This window comes from Ahaetulla prasina, chromosome 4 (genome assembly GCF_028640845.1).
Source record: "Ahaetulla prasina isolate Xishuangbanna chromosome 4, ASM2864084v1, whole genome shotgun sequence".
Lineage (NCBI taxonomy): Eukaryota > Metazoa > Chordata > Lepidosauria > Squamata > Colubridae > Ahaetulla > Ahaetulla prasina.
This window is the reverse complement of record NC_080542.1, coordinates 127963497-127980541: the sequence shown is the minus strand read 5'-3', so window position 1 is coordinate 127980541 and position 17045 is coordinate 127963497. Positions and strand designations below refer to the sequence as shown.

At 41.2% G+C, this 17045-nt stretch overlaps 1 protein-coding gene across 26 annotated transcripts in view; it reads right to left on the bottom strand.

The window, feature by feature from the left end:
* SVIL (supervillin) overlaps window positions 1-17045 on the bottom strand; it is a 186749-nt gene that overhangs the window by 8322 nt on the left and 161382 nt on the right. For all 26 annotated transcript variants that reach the window (XM_058184309.1, XM_058184300.1, XM_058184307.1 and 23 more), the window contains 11 exons: window positions 15825-15961; window positions 15217-15364; window positions 14937-15082; window positions 8283-8458; window positions 7097-7238; window positions 6283-6559; window positions 5567-5718; window positions 3492-3597; window positions 2556-2763; window positions 1361-1494; window positions 637-792 (listed from right to left, as the gene is read on the bottom strand). In XM_058184309.1, the coding sequence (XP_058040292.1) occupies window positions 637-792; window positions 1361-1494; window positions 2556-2763; window positions 3492-3597; window positions 5567-5718; window positions 6283-6559; window positions 7097-7238; window positions 8283-8458; window positions 14937-15082; window positions 15217-15364; window positions 15825-15961 (1782 nt within the window). The remainder of the gene's footprint in view (window positions 1-636; window positions 793-1360; window positions 1495-2555; window positions 2764-3491; window positions 3598-5566; window positions 5719-6282; window positions 6560-7096; window positions 7239-8282; window positions 8459-14936; window positions 15083-15216; window positions 15365-15824; window positions 15962-17045) is intronic.

Sequence of the window (17045 nt, the reverse complement as noted above, 5' to 3'; positions counted from 1 at the left end):
ATAGATATACCCTAGTCTGCACATTTAGAAGTTCTCTAAGTACCTGGGGCAAGACAACATTTACTTTGGAAATAATATCAAGTGCGGTTCTGCAGCAATATGAAAGGGGTTGAGAGGATGAAGAGCTTCTTCACCCCGGCTTACATAACATGGACACTTTTTGTTATTGTATCCTCGCCTGACAAATCGACAAATCAAATGCAGGAAATTTGTTGCCTTTCCTAAAGTGCAATAGTGATTTTTCCTCGGATGTCTCAGAAGATATTCTTATTCATTTAAAGAACTGTCATTTTGCCTGTTGCTGTAAATTTCAGTTCTCCATATGGTTATGGTGATGACAATTATAAATCCAAATATTGTATAGTACAAAGGTAATGAAAATAATACTTGGCATGCTATTGCACACATATTTTCATTGTTTTCACAATTGAAACAAAAACATATTTCTAGAAACAAGGATTTTCAGATATTCAACATAAATAATTTCATATCATTATTAATCCTGAGGTGGGGAACAATGGCCCTTTTACAACTTGTGGACTTCAGCTCTCAGAATTCCTGAGCCAGCATGAAATCACCAGGTCATAAAAGGCCATAGTTCCCCACCCCTGGTGTACCCTAAATAAGTTAACTTACCTGGCTGGGGGGCTGTGTAGAGGTCTTCCTGAAGGAAGGGCATGGAATTAACCACAGAGGGATCTCTTGATGGATAAATATACTCAGTGGCTGAGAATTCTCCTGATGAACTTCCAAAGATAAACAAGCGAGGTGTAAAATTAAACTTCCCAGGATCTTTAAAAAGAAAAACAAGATGTTTAAATTAGAAAAGTACATACAATTTGGATGTTACATTTTTTTCCTGCCCAAATCTAATAAAGATGAATAATGGCAATAAGTGAATAATAGGATTGGTAATGTAGATGTAAGCTCTTGAAAACTTAATCTGACTTTCATTGAACTTCTGACAAGTAGATTTTTAAATATATTAATATGGATGTAATAAATTGGTTTACTTTCTTTTAGAAAACAAATCAAATGATTCACATTAGTTTGTATTTTTTTCCAGAAAACCTTATGAAAATTCATCTCTATTTTTATATATAAATTTCCGCACCTACGGATTTTATAGATTCTACCTAATGTGCTTATTTTACTTTAATACATTCGTTTTTGTATGCAGAATTTTAAAATCAAGGTATTACTTGAGTTCAGTTAAAACATTTTACATAAAAATATGATCATATACATTTTGATCACATTCTTCAGTTTTTGACAGACACTGATTTTTTAAAAAGATTAATGAGATTTAAAAGATCTTGGCTATCTTAAAGACATCCCAAGAAAACAACCCTAACCCTACCTTGCAACATGCAGTCATAGGCTTTTCGGTCTCTTCTTCCTAAGGCATCCCAGAATCCCACTGGCTCTGTTCCTTCATCATATTCATGTATTGTCACTTTGCAACTACTGTGCAATCCTGCTTCCAACGGACATCTACAATGCAATTATCAGTCCGTCAGATTCAGAATTAGTAATCTAGCATAATTCACACCAAGAACCAATCATTTTGAGAGAAATCTAAGGAGGAACTCAGGGAAAATCTCTTGCCCAGCTTCATCATCTCTCTTATCTCTTTTCATAAAAGGACATTTGCTCCCTTTTGCAAGTGATGTTCACTTAACCACATATGCTGAATTCATTTTCTAATTTAAGGACAACAATGCATTCCTTCTGAATCATTCTCAAGGTCCAGCATTCAGCTCTCTAAAGCATTCAATCAGATGCTGTGGCAAAGCCCTCTAACATATTGTTAATACCACTCTTTTTTTATAATGCTATACTGACTCTGAATATAGAACTCCCATAAAATCCTCACAACTATTAAATGTTAATAGAAAGACTTCAAAAGCGGGATATGATTTATTGTTAGCCCATTCGTTAGTAAACAGCAAAACTTGTGGCAGTCGGTAAACGCTGTATGAAAAAAATACATTTTTATCCATTCAAAATCTATTGCTAATTAATTACACTGGATAAATGAGTTTCAATTTTAGAAAACAGATAGAGAAAAGCTTCATTTAATTCATCTTCTCCACATCATTAGTAATAGACAACTACAGAGCCAAAAAGCTTTAAAACTTAAAGAACAGTGGACAACAATTGGGAAGATCAAGGCTCAAATCCTACTTTAGCTGGTGAGAAGAGCTTAAGGAGATTACGACTATTCAGCCTGACCCATTTCATGGGATTGCTGAGAAGCTAAATGGAACATTAAATTCATGTACAGGATAACCATCTTGAATTCCTTGGAGCAATGGCAATAAATGACATAGAATGGTTTATTGACTTTGCTATTTTTAATTTTAATTATGTATGTATATGAAGTCATATCTATGGTGAAGTGGAAAAATATTTGAAGCCAGTTTAGAAATCTCTTGCATAAGTAGCATAATTTTAAATATTACCCTAGTGCATGATCATTTTTCATCTCCGGGTAGAGCTGACAAGTACGAGTTCTACAAAAGCAACCACAGACCAATAGTTCTTCTACTTACTGTTCTTTTATTTTGTTGGCTGCTGTTCTTCCTACTTCCTTGGTATGTGGCTGGGCTTTGCAACCATGCCACAAATAAATAAGGGCCTTGTTGATATTGAGAACAATCATTGAAGTCCTAGATCTCAGGCTGCTACAGTGGCAGGCTACTTCAAGCAAATTTCCTTCAGCAGGAACTTCTCCACGAACGCAGTACAGTCGCCAATCACCTGCATTCAAGACACAGATTTATTATGCACTTGTCAAGCTGGCTTATAAATGAATTTAACTAGCCGCCAGTACTAAGTGGGTCACAATAGGGGCTCCCAGAACTGTCTGCACTGCTATATTCTATAACTTCCAAGTAGTCTTCTGGGTAGCTAATTCTAATGTAGAATTAGTTGAGATGACTAAGGCCTGAGCTTTCCCTTGCTTTGAACTTGGGTTATTTTTGGCTGAAAAGAATCACTATACCATCAATCTAGATTTTCATTTTTTTCTTCTTCCTCCTACCCCACCCTTTATTGCTGTGGCTAATCAGTTATTAAAAAGGCAACTTTTCACATATCCTCAAATGTATCAGATTTTCCTAATATTATTTCACTTCCAGAACTAACCCCTAATTTTATATGTAGTCCTTGTTTAGTGACTGGTTCATAGAGCAACTGTTCACAATTTGATGATGAAAAAGTAACTTTATGATCAGTCTTCATATTTACTACCTTTGCAGATCAGTAAAGGAAGGCTGAAGTAAAATAGTAAGCACTGTCACAATTTCACTTAGTGACTGCTTCACTTAATTATATTGCTGGCTTCATTGCAAAATGAGGACCAACTAATGGCATTTAAACTAAATAATATGGCAATAGGATTACATTTAAGTTTATTTATTGCACAAGATCACTCTCCTGTCCCTTCAAATTTCAGCAAACCTATTGCAACAAGAAGCTATTTTTACTTTGGGTATTTTCTTCTTCCTCTTCCCTTCTTCCTGTATGAACAATCATTCCACCTTGAAAACACTGAAGAAAACATGGAGGCTCTTTTCCTTGAAGAACTTGTACCTGAAAAAAAGTGGTAATTAAAAATTACAACAAATTAAGATTTATGCAAGACAACAGTATAATTGGCATGAAGGCAATATGCGGCTTTGACAGAATGTCAGAACTAAGAAAGGTTAACAAAAAACAGGCCTTATTTGTGGCAGCCCCATTAGGTTAGAATACTAATACTAATCCCAATAAACCCATTAAAGCTTAGACAGCCCACTTGTGCAATTAAACAATATTATCCAATATAGTATTAACTGATTGTACATTAATAATGAGCAAGTAAATTTTCTTGCATTGTTTACATAACTTTTAGAACTGCCCAATTTCTGAGCAGTTATATCTGACACCCTTGAAAAAGTTTCCTTCTAGTGAGAACCTGGCAAATTCTTTGCTTTTATAGTTATACTTTGCTTTTTATGGCAACAGAGTTCTTCCCACAAAGCTATTCTGCACAGAAAGTTGCCTTTCACCAACCCAAACGATGAGCTTATTTAGATATTATTTATAATAAATCGGATGACTGTGATTCTCTACAGTTTCAGGTGAGAATTGTTCATAGCCTTACTGGGAGGCTGGCAACTGAACCTGCTTTCTTCAGCATAAAAAATATAAGAGCCGTGTCACTGATCTGTTGTCCAAACTGAAGCACAACACCATACGCCACTGGTATGCAAATCCATATGTTCAATGAATTTACAATTTACAATCCTCAATTTACAACCATGGAACATGCTCACTATGGTTGTAAGTCATGGTGATTATAAAGCCAGTCACTCATGTGACTGTCCCAATTTTGCTACCTTTTTTGTGGAGGTCATTAAATTAATCACCGTGATCATCAAATAAAATGTCAAAATTTTGGAAGAGATTATAAATAATTTTGAGGGAAATTACTGTTGTAATTTCAAGCAATAGCTAAGTGATCGGTCATAAATTGAGGACAACCTGTACCTGCAATTATTTCAATAGGCTTCCTCTAAACAAAGTTTGCCTCTTACTTAAAATATAAAAAGAGCATTACTAGCTGACATGTTTGTCTGCCTCGCTTTGTGCATTTTATGTACCTTCTGATGGCACCTTCATTGGACAAACTCAGTGAGACATACATTTCTGAAACTTAAACATTGCATTGGTCACAGTACTGGAGTCAGTTGAACTGGTCCTTATTCACTTTGATGAAACTCAAGAACAATGGAGACCCAGCCATTGGGTATAAAGGGTTTTACCCAGGTTGGGAGTGGGCAAGATTTTGATGGCTAGGTCTTATCTCAATATATTTTTCAGCAAGGGCTTGAAGGGAATGTGGCAATGATGCTACACACATAATCTTTCTTAGTTGTTTTTCTTAAAAAGAGAACAATTTTTTTAGAGCTTCTACTACAATATAATCTCAAAATGATTTGAAATCTGCTAATGTTTTGCAGCTGGTGTTAGAAGGGTGCTAAAAGAGGATTTGGTGGTCATGTATGGCTCAGAAATTTCAGACTGTCCACCCTTGGCCAAAGTGAATTGTATTTTTTCTGTCTGTGTGTGTGTGTGTGTGTGTGTGTGTGTGTGTGTGTGTGTGTGTTGATATAAAAGAAATTTTACTGGAGTTAAAATGAGCCTCCCCTTGTTTAAGATCTTACAGATTAGGAGGAAGTTAAAGGTATACTTATCCACCCACTAATTTTAATATTGATCCTTATCCATTTACTATGTTTCTTTTCAGCATTGTTGTATTACATTTCTGTAAGTTACCCTGTGCTATTAAAGACATGGAAGCCTATATCACGGCTGTCAATCTTGCCACGTCATGTCACCCTCATGTGACATTTCACGGTTTCCCCATTCGCAGAGCTGGGGTGGATCTGACCTGTGCATTACGCATCGGGACTGCCAGTTTGACACCCCTGCGTTAGATGGGTTGCAATATGCTCTGTTTGAAAGAGTGATGCTGGAGACCCCAGACTATTATTGTGCCAATCTCTGCTTTCTTCACCTGTGCACCTCTCTCTTCATCGAGTTCCACAGTCATCAATGCAGAAGTCCCCTTCTCACTGACAGTAGAATGTCTCCCTTGCCAAAAGAAATACACACATTTCTCTTTGCCAACGACTCTCGTCTGTAAGTCCCCCTTTTGTCTGCTTCCAACTGCAAGATCAAAACAAACAGGTCATAACTTGGAAGGCATATACCCAGCTTAGAATTCGCAACCAAAGCTGCACTAACCAAACATTATATGTAAGCAATTCGATATGCTGTTCAAAAGTACTGGGAGACAAATATTCAGACAGATGAAAATCTTCTGGACTGATCAGCATCTATTGAAACAAACTCAATATGTTTGTGGTATTATGCATGCCCATCATGTTTTATTAAAAATGTGCACAGGTTTTTATATATTTTGTTGTTGTTAGTTGCGAAGTCATGTCCGACCCATCGCGACCCCATGGACAACATTCCTCCAGGCCTTCCTGTCAATAGGTGCATACATATCACATACACACATACATGACATCACATAGAGAAAAATACACTCATTACTTGTTTTCTGCCTCAGAAGCAAAGCAATTCCTATAAATTAACGTGATAAACTCTATAATCAACTCCCAATGGCCTTGAATAGCTACATTTATCGTGAGATACAGGGAGTGCTTTCACATTTAAGCATTTCATTTATAGAAGTTTAATAGAAGATAAAGATATTTTACGGACCTGAAGTGCTCACTAGGTATTTCCACTTGACAACATATGTGTCGCCTTCATGAAATTGTCCAATACTTTGTTTGGGAAGCCTGCTATAATCAAATTCCAAAATGTGCCAGACGTCCACAGAGATGGTGATAATTTCAAATTGTCTCCCATCATCTCCTTCAATGAATCCATAACCGCGGCCAATATTTATCCCATCCAATACAGTGCCAACGGTTGCCTGGGGGACGGGGACCATGAGCAGGACATCATATGGCTTTGTGTCAGATCTGGTTTCTTCCTGTAACAAGACACAACACATTTTAGTCTTAGGCAGCAAGTCCATTGTTCATATCATGAAATAAAACCAAAAGTCTTATTACAGCGCTAATGCATAAACAGCTTTTATCAACAATTTACTCACACTGTTTTCCAAAAATTGCATTTCTAAAGAACTGAAAGTAACTCAATTACTCTCTGAGTTTACCTGATACTAGGACTTGGCTTTCTGATGATAAACAGTCTCATGCATGAAGATGTCATTTATTTTTGTAAGATATTACCATCACCACTAATAGCAAAAAATTAAACCAATCTATTATATACTTACTGTACTCTAGTGATTACTGTGCAGATTTTAGAAAAAGTTTCCTAATTATATTTTCATTGGGTCAATCACTAATTTGGCCATTTATAAATCTACTTAAAACTTCTTTTGCCTAGCTCGTTTTTTTAAGCAAGATACCTTTCATGCCAAAAAAATCTGCAATACGTTTATCAAGTGATTCCTAATAAAATGATTATAAATGAGTAAGAAGATTAAAAACAAGTAAGCCACCTTCTGAGGGGATTCAGTGGAATACTTCTCAGCAAGTTTCTTCAATTCAGTCCAATCAAGAAATTTTTCTTTAAACAGGATCGTCTCATTGTGTTCTGTAAGTCTCCCAAAAATGGCCCAATCTGGTCGCCCTTGTCCTTTTCTACATGACAAGAGAGAGAGAGAGAGAGAGAGAGAGAGAGAGAGAGAGAGAGAGAGAGGGAGGGAGAGAGAGAGAGAGAGAAATAGAATGTTCCAACATCATTTAACATTTCATGCTATAAAACAAAAGTCAGCCAACCAAAACAAACTAAATAAATGGCATTGGCAAAATATGTAGCTCATAATTTGGCAGTTATGAGTCTTGACTTCTGAAAATTGCAGGTTAATATTCTCCCCACCCCCCTAAAAAAAAAAACCCCAAACAAACCCTGAAGATACAGAGAAGCCAACAAAGGCCTTTGAAGACTCTGCCCCCATAAATCTGAGACTGCAGACTCTGACTTTGACCTAGATATCTAAGAACAACCTTAATCTCAGAAACGTTTGGGCAGTGACACCAGAGAAAATTGAAGGACTGAAAGTACAGTGGCACAGTACTGCAAGAAAAATCTCCTTATAAAAAACAATATGTCCTTAATGCAAGTTGACTGAATTATGCGTATATTAGCTATGCTGGGATTAGGGTTGCATTATGAAGCTTCTTTGTATAAATCTGCAGATAAGCAAATACTGGAAACTATTTCTTGGCTAATTATGCTTTAGTGACAAGCTATCTTCAATCTACCCTCGAAATGCTCTGCATCTTGAAATCAACTTCCTCTCGCTCTCAATTTGGTTTAGCCTTTCTGTCTTTTCTTGTGCGTTATAAACTGAAACTCTGATGTCCTAGTTTGGCTGAGTTTTGCACTACATCCATATTACTTTCGCACCATATCCGAATTACTTTTTCCACTCAACGTGTACATGATTACCTGTTGATTGCCTGGGAGTTACAATTAAGGAACAATTGCACTGGTTTTAATTAGGCTGTGTCCCTGCCTACAACAGGATAGTTTTGATACATATATCCCGCAGGTATATGTGGGACAAAACCTAGGGACACAACTTTCAAATAATTTGAAAAATAATATTGAAATTATTATCCTAACGTGTTTCTTTTCTTAAATAAGGATAGCAAAACCATCACTGTCATTAGGTTTGATACCTTGGAATAAGATGATTGCATTCACCAGGATCCAGGGGATTGATGTCACAATTGGCATAGTCAAAAGTCCCATTCCATAGGTGTTTGGCCAACTGGAAGGCAACTTTCCTTTGTGCTAGTGTGACCTCTTTCCCATGCCAAACATACACTTCACTTCCAAAGTCAAACACCAAGACCTAAAAAAAGAAAAAGAAGAAATAATTTTTGAATGGGCAAGGGGAAATATAGAAATAACTTTCAATTTTTAGCCGAGAAGTAAGAGTTGTTCAGTTTTGAAATGGAGATGAGCACTGCCCCCTAGAGTCAGGAACGACTACTAGCACATATGTGCGAGGGGAACCTTAACCTTTACCTAACAGTTGTTAACCTTCATTAAAATGCCCTATGAATAAAGATACAGAACAAAGACAAGCTCTGTCATCATCTGGGGATTTTATGAACTTTTGATGCATATTTTGATACATGCTTATTTGTCTTATTCCAGGTTCCACAAAACATTGTTTATATTGGAATGAACTATAAATGACCATAATGACCACTTCCCCTCTCATTTTAATTAGCCAGATTAGCATAAATTAGCATAAAGATGATAATTCTGTTTTTAAGTTAATTGAAAATTTAGCATGGCATCGAAGCATTAAAGATCCACTGTATTTTGATGAAACAAACCAGTTCTGAATATGTGATTTGGAGCAGATTTATTTTCAACAAATTATTTTTAAGATTACCTAATGTAAGTTTGAATACTAGAAATATGATGACTAGTGGTTGATCTAAAATTGAAGTGAGATCTTTGAAACTCCTCCTTAAACTCATATAGAAACATAAGGAAGAGGAGAAATTGGATAAATTTAAAGCTGTCTAAAACTTGTTTTCATAATACAAAGCTGTGTTTTAATGATACATCTGAGGGAGGCCAATCTATAGGAAGCACACTGTTCCTTGAGTTGGTTATCCTTGGTATCTTTACCATATCTGCTCTGCATTATTAAGAAGCCTCTTTGTTTTATGTTACAGACATTTATTTCATTATTATTTACAATGGAAATGCAAATGAAGCAGAACCATATGATGACTCTGTGACTTGCATGGCTTAGCTGATGTATGAACTTACTCCATCCCTCTCTACTGTAGTATCCCAGTAAAATATATGATGTCCTACATTCTCCTCTTTCCTCTGTGACTCTATTTCACTAGCTGATGTAATTGTGTATTGGGTAAGTTTTTTCTACAATTCATTCAACTTTGTAAATGTAATGTATAGTTTAGATACAATTGTTTAACAGTCTCCTTACAAAAATGCTTCTTGCCTGTCTTCTCTATAAGTCAGAACATTTACAGTCATATAATTTCAATTAAAATAATCACAAGATTAGTTTTTTTGTTTTAAGAAATGAAGTTTTCCAATTTTAATTATACAAGTTTAATTATTACACTTTAATAGTGCTTATTGACATAGCTACCTTACTGACTCTCTTTAGGAACCCAAATATTACAATCTGTTTCTTGTAAGGTTGCTTGGTTTTCTTATTTATTCCCCGGAAGCTTTTAGGTTTATACACATTATGTTCGACGCAGTGGTGAAATCCAATTTTTTTTTTACTAGTGGTTCTGTGGCCATGACTTGGTGGGCATGGCAGGGGAAGGATACTGCAAAATCTCCATTCCCTCCCCACTCCTGCGGGAAGGATACTGCAAAATCCCCATTCCCTCCTCACTTCTGGGGGAAGGATACTGCAAAATCCCCATTCCCTCCACACTCCTGGGGGAAGGATACTGCAAAATCCCCATTCCCTCCCCATTCCTAGGGGAAGGATATTGTAAAATCTCCATTCCCACCCCACTCTGAGGCCAACCAGAGGTGGTATTTGCTGGCTCTCCGAACTACTCAAAATTTCCGCTACTATTGTGACCTAGGTTCCCGGACTCGGACTCCTGGAGGGGGTGAGGAGGAGCTGGCAAGGCCTGCTTCCCCTGGGCCCTCTCCCTCCCTGGCACCAACTCAGGAGGAGGAGGAGGGGCTGGCAAGGCCTGATTCCTCCGGGCCTTCTTCTGATTTGGCAATGCCCCAAGAACAATCTTGGCTTGATGCGAGACTGCGCAGACGTGACCGGCACACGCAGCAGAGGAGGCATTGGGACAGGGTCAGAGAATGATGAGTCACGGAGTGACACCCACAGGAGCTATAATTTATTTATTTATTATTCATACTTTTATACCGCCCTATCTCCCTAGGGACTCAGGGCGGTTTACAGCCATATAAAAAACATAAATATATACAGAGTAAAACATTAATTTAAAAACTTATTATATAGGCCGAATATTTAAAATAGAGATATAAATAATAAAACCCCATTTAAAACCAGATTTAAAATTTAAACATTTAAAAATTTAAAATTCTAGTCCAGTCCTGCACAGATAAATAGATGTGTCTTAAGCTCGCGGTGGAAGGCTCGAAGGTCAGGAAGTTGGCGAAGTCCTGAGGGTGGGAGCCCCCACAGAAAAGGCCCTTCCCCTGGGTGTCCCAAGTCGGCACTGCCTGGCCGACGGCACCCTGAGGAGTCCCTCTCTGTGAGAGCGCACGGGTCGGTGAGAGGCATTCGGTGGCAGCAGACGGTCCCATAAGTAGCCCGGCCCTATGCCATGGAGCGCTTTGAAGATCATTACCAAAACCTTGAAGCGCACCCGGAAGGCCACAGGCAGCCAGTGCAGTCTGCGCAGGAGAGGTGTTACATGGGAGCCATGAGGGGCTCCCTCTATCACCCGCGCAGCCGCATTCTGAACTACCTGGAGTCTCCGAGTGCTCCTCAAGGGGAGCCCCATGTAGAGAGCATTGCAGTAATCCAGACGAGATGTCACGAGAGCATGAGTGACCGTGCATAGGGCATCCCGGTCTAGAAAGGGGCGCAACTGGCGAACCAGGCGAACCTGGTAAAAAGCTCTCCTGGAGACGGCCGTCAAATGGTCTTCGAAAGACAGCCGTCCATCCAGGAGGACGTCCAAGTTGCGCACCCTCTCCATTGGGGCCGATGACTCGCCCCCAACAGTCAGCCGCGGCTGCAGCTGACTGTACCGGGATGCCGGCATCCACAGCCACTCCGTCTTGGAGGGATTGAGCTTGACCCGTACGGCTTCCAGACACCGGGACAACACCTCGATAGCTTCGTTGGGGTGGTCCGGTGTGGAAAAGTACAGCTGAGTGTCGTAAGCGTACAGCTGGTACCTCACATCGAAACCACTGATGATCTCACTCAGCGGCTTCATATAGATGTTGAAGAAGAGGGGCGAGAGAATCGACCCCTGAGGCACCCCACAAGTGAGGCATCTCGGGGCCGACCTCTGCCCCCCCGTCAACACCGTCTGCGACCGATCGGAGAGATAGGAGGAGAACCACCGATAAACGGTGCCTCCCACTCCCAATCCCTCCAACCGGTGCAGCAGGATACCATGGTCGATGGTATCAAAAGCCGCTGAGAGGTCTAATAGGACCAAGGCAGAGGAACAACCCCTATCCCTGGCCCTCCAGAGATCCACCAACGCGACCAAAGCCGTCTCAGTGCTATAACCGGGCCGAAAACCGGACTGGAACGGGTCTAGATAAACAGTTTCCTCCAGGTACTGGGGTAGCTGACATGCCACCACGCTCTCTACAACCTTCGCCGTGAAGCGAAGGTTGGAGACCGGACGATAATTACCTAAAACAGATGGGTCCAGGGAAGGCTTCTTGAGGAGAGGCCTCACCACCGCCTCTTTCAAGGCGGCCGGAAAGACCCCCTCCAACAAAGAAGCATTCGTAATCCCCTGGAGCCAGCCTCGTGTCACCTCCTGTGCGGCCAGCACCAACCAGGAGGGACACGGGTCCAGTAAACATGTGGTGGTGTTCAACCTACCCAGCAACCTGTCCATGTCCTCGGGAGCCACAGGGTCAAACTCATCCCAAATAGTCTCAACAAGACAGCTCTCTGACATCCCGCCTGGATCTACCCAATTTTGGTCCAGGCCATCCCGAAGCTGAACGATTTTGTCGTATAGATAACCACTAAACTCCTCAGCACATCCCTGCAACGGGTCATCTCACTCCCCCTGTTGAAGGAGAGAGCGAGTTACCCGAAACAGGGCGGCCGGGCGGTTATCTGTCGACGCAATGAGGGAGGAGACGTAGCAACGTCTCGTTTCCCTCATTGCCACTAGGTAGGTTCTAGTATAGGATCTAACTAGTGTCCGATCAGCCTCCGAACGACTGGACCTCAAGGAACTCTCTAGGCGTCTTCTCTGGCGTTTCATCTCCCTAAGCTCCTCAGAGAACCAGGGAGCTGGTTGAGACCTACGCCCGGTCAGAGGCCGCAAAGGCACGACACGGTTCAAGGCCCCCGCCGCGGCCCGATCCCAAGCCGCAACAAGTTCCTCGGCCGTGCCGTGAGCCAGACCCTCAGGAAATGGCCCAAGCTCCGTCTGGAACCTCTCCGGGTCCATCAGGCGCCTGGGACGGAACCAACGTATTGGTTCCATCTCCCTGCGATGTTGAGTGGCGGTCAGAAAGTCCAGGCGAAGGAGAGAGTGATCTGACCATGACAAAGGTTCGATGACTAAATCCCTCAAATCCAGATCCTTCAACCACTGACCAGAGATGAAAATCAAATCCAGTGTGCCACCCCCACCGTGAATAGGGCCATCAACTACTTGAGTCAGGTCCAAGGCTGTCATGGAAGCCGTGAACTCCCGAGCAACTGAAGATGACATGCCGGTCGATGGCAAGTTAAAGTCCCCCATGACAATAAGTCTGGGGGTCTCCACCGCCACTCCAGCAAGCACCTCCAGGAGCTCGGGCAGGGCTGCTGTCACGCCGCAAGGAGCCAGGTACGTGACAAACAAGCCCATCTGACATCTATGACCCCACCTCACAAAGAGGGATTCACACCCGGCAATCTGAGGTACAGTGGTCTCCCTCGGCTCCAGACTCTCTCTAATCACAACCGCCACCCCCCCACCCCTACCCTGGGCCCTCGGCTGATGGAATGCTTGGAAACCCGGTGGGCACATTTGAACAAGGGGGACACCCCCTTCTGCGCCCAGCCAGGTCTCCGTAACGCCCATAAGGTCCGCGGCACCCCCCTGGATAAGATCATGAATTAGGGGGGCCTTATTGACCACGGACCGTGCGTTGCATAGCATCAGCCGAAGGCCCGGGCTCTGAGGGTCTTGACCATCCGGGAAACGGGAGAAGTCTGAGGGCTCGGGGCGCGCGATCGCCTGCAAACATCGAGCGCGCGCCCCCATAGAACGATATGAGCCCTCACTTCCGCCATATCTGCCCCTCCCACTTACCGTACAAATAAGACCACCCTCAACAAACGGAACGCAACCACCCCCCATGACCTTCGAACCTATTAACTTACCGCCGCGAGCACACGCAGGAACTGGACCCCCTCCCGATGGGCTTCCCCCAACACCCGCCCTTGCCCTCCCACCCCTTAAAAATGCCCTATCTAAAAAACCCCAAAGGCTCTTTCTCTTCGCATGCCACCTCTGTGGGTCCCAAGACCCGTCATTGAGGCCGGCCCTTGGTAATGAAGTGGGCCATTCCTGCGACGCGGGGGCACCTCGCAGGTGCAAGAGTTCCGGCACTGAATATCGCATAAATGAATACAATAAAAATAAAGTCGCCGAGAGGTGAAACTGTCTCAGGATGGCAGAATATTACACACAATTTATCCAATGAATAACCATTATCTGGTGATACTTCAAATGGTGGCTGGCTTAGAGATGGAAGATGGTATAAACTAGGCAGAATAGCATCCATGATAACAAAGGTATTGATATTCCGCCCAAAGCTCAGTCCTAAAATCCGTAAGATGAAAAAAGGTGGAGCTTCCTGGCTTTTTGTCATGGACAAAGCAATGAATTTGCGCGGGCAAACTGTTTCATGGATAGAAGAATCTGTTCGTGAGTGAATCGTGCTTTATCTATAATTTTCTGGTTATCTCCAGGGATTTTGGCAGGCGTGTGGGGAGACGTGTCCACACATCCTTCTGTGCCAGAAGGAATCCAGCCAAGTGTAAATAAACTGGGAGAAGGCCTTTGACTGACTTTTTGTTGGGAATGGTGGGAGGGGGAAACAGAACAGCTACTGGCTGTTCAGAATCTGTCAGAACCTGTTGTATTTCACCCCTGGTTTGACCTTAAAAAAAAGCAACCATATCTGAGCCCAAAGAGAAAAAGAACATTTAGTATGTGAAAAAAGAAGATACAGGTAGCCCTCACTTACGACCACAACTGAGCCCAACATTTCTATTGATAAGTGAAACAGTTGTTAAGAGTGAGTTTTGCTCCATTTTATGATCTTTCTCGCCAGTTATTAAGTGAAATACTGCAGCTGCTTGTCAAAAGGCTGCAAAAGAGAATTATATGATTCTGAGAAACTGTAACGGTCATAAATATGAACCAGTTGCCTAGCATCTGAATTTTGATCAAGTGACCACAGGAATGCTACAATGTTGTGAAAGAAAAGGTCATAAATCACTTTTTTCAATGCCATTGTAACTCTGAATGGTCCCTAAACAAAAAGTTGCATGTTGAGGACTACCTGTATATACATTTTCATCAGCACTTAAACTGACTCTTTAAGCCTGAAAATGCCTCTTACTACTACTATACCTCTTTCGAATTTAGCAATGTACACTTTGGCATCTTTCCCCAGTGGTCGTCATCAGGAATAAGTTTATCATCAACAAGCCGATAAATGCAATTTGTTTCTATTATTGCAGCTTCATACATCTCGTCTTCCTCTGGTCTTCCAGCCGCTTGAAAGAGGCAGGCAAAATAAACACCGTCACCAATGCAGCCCAGGAATGGCAATTTTTTAAAAAAAAGCAATTTAAGAATATTCTTACAAGAGGAAAATGCATGGAGATGGCAAAAACAAACCCACTCTTACCCTGATAGCTTGTTTGCCCACCAAGGAGTTTCCAGAATTCTTTGGCTGCATGAGTATGAGTATTGATGCCTTCTTCTATGGTCTGTATATAAGGAGCTCTGCAGCCAAGTTCTCGCTTTGTCTGAATTAAAGCTGCGAGCTCTGAAGCCTAAGAAATTGAACATGATTAGCTGAATAGGACTGCCTAAGCTTTGGGGACAATTGGACTATTCAGAAAAGAATGAATGTGTACTTGTTGCTACTTTCATGGGACATACTAAACTGAAAGATGGAAACTGTGTCAAATACAGATAAGTTCCCTTATTTACATTTTAATGAGAACTCAGCCCACTGAACTGCAAAAGTCAGAAAGGACTTCCTGTCATTCAAGACTTATTTTCTCTTCTTGAATGTGGACCTCTTTTCCCTAATGATTTTTAGTGGGGGGGGGGGGAATAGAAAAGGGGTGGGTGGGTTATAAGAATTTTCCCAACGACATTCAATCCGTATTTAGAGACATTAACAATCTTGTGCATGATTATTTTTTGCACATGCCCATGAACCTAACAAAAAAAAAAAAAAAAAAGATAACCAAGGGTTGTGCTATCTCAGACCTCCCGAGCACTAACCTTGGCTTTTTCTATGACGTTTGCAAACTCTCCTACCCACAGGAAGCAAAACTGTGGCGTGAGTAGCAAGAAACAGTCACCGCTATTAAGTGATGAGGCCCTTGGTTCAACTAATCTAGTTTGGACATGTCTTCTTCCTAAAAAGAAAAAAAATCCAACAACATCCTATAAATAAGGGACTAGAGACAACTTTAGGATCTGTTTATTTTAGAAAGAAGACCTTCATCTCAGACAAATACAGTAATATCATTTTCTAAATGACATTTAATGTGTCTTAACAGCAGAAACTGAACATATCCCAGGAATAAACCGCTCACTTAAGACAAAAATTATCAATTATTTTAATTTATAAATTAAATTCTTCTCATCTTTCTATTACCTATCTCCTTTTCTACTTATGACTATAACTTCGTTGCTTGTATCTTTACTATTTATTTTGTTTTATTTAGTTTCCTAATATGATTTATGTTAATTGCTTATTTAGTATGCTATGACTATCACTAAGTGTTGTATATTATGATTTATGATGAATGTATTTTTATGATAACTATGATCATGATTTATCACTTATAGCTTTTATGTACACTAAGAGCTTATGCACCGAAGACAAATTCCTTGTGTGTCCAATCACACTTGGCCAATAAAGAATTCTGTCCTGTCCTGTCCTATCCTATAAAACAGGGTGGGAAATCCATGGTGGTTTGTAATCTCTAAAGTACCTCCCCAAAAGTGACTCTCTAAAACCTGGGAATAAATTGCTCATTTTCAGCAGTAAGGGATTTTTAATATTCAAATGAAGAGCTCAAATAATTAAATTATATTGATCTAGATAAGTTTTCTACCCCAAACCTTTCAAAATTGGTAAGGATAGGAAGTTTTGCCTCTTCTATTTCTGCACTGTAACCATGTCACTATCACAACTTTTAGCAGCCCTTAGGATCATCTTAGGACCGTGATGGCGAACCTGTGGCACACAGAGCCATTTCTCCAGACACGCAGAGCCGTGGCCTGTTGCTCTTCCGGGTTCTGGTGCGTCGGCCAGCATGCCGAAAACCAGAAGAGCAGCTACCCATTGCACATGAGTGCTCCAGGAAGATGATCTTCCTGTTTCCAGAGTGCACATGCACACTGGCCAGCTGGCCTGGTTTCTGGCATGCATGCACGTGCAAAGACTAGCAACAGGCGCGGGTGCCAAAACATGCAGAGAGGGAATCCCGGTGG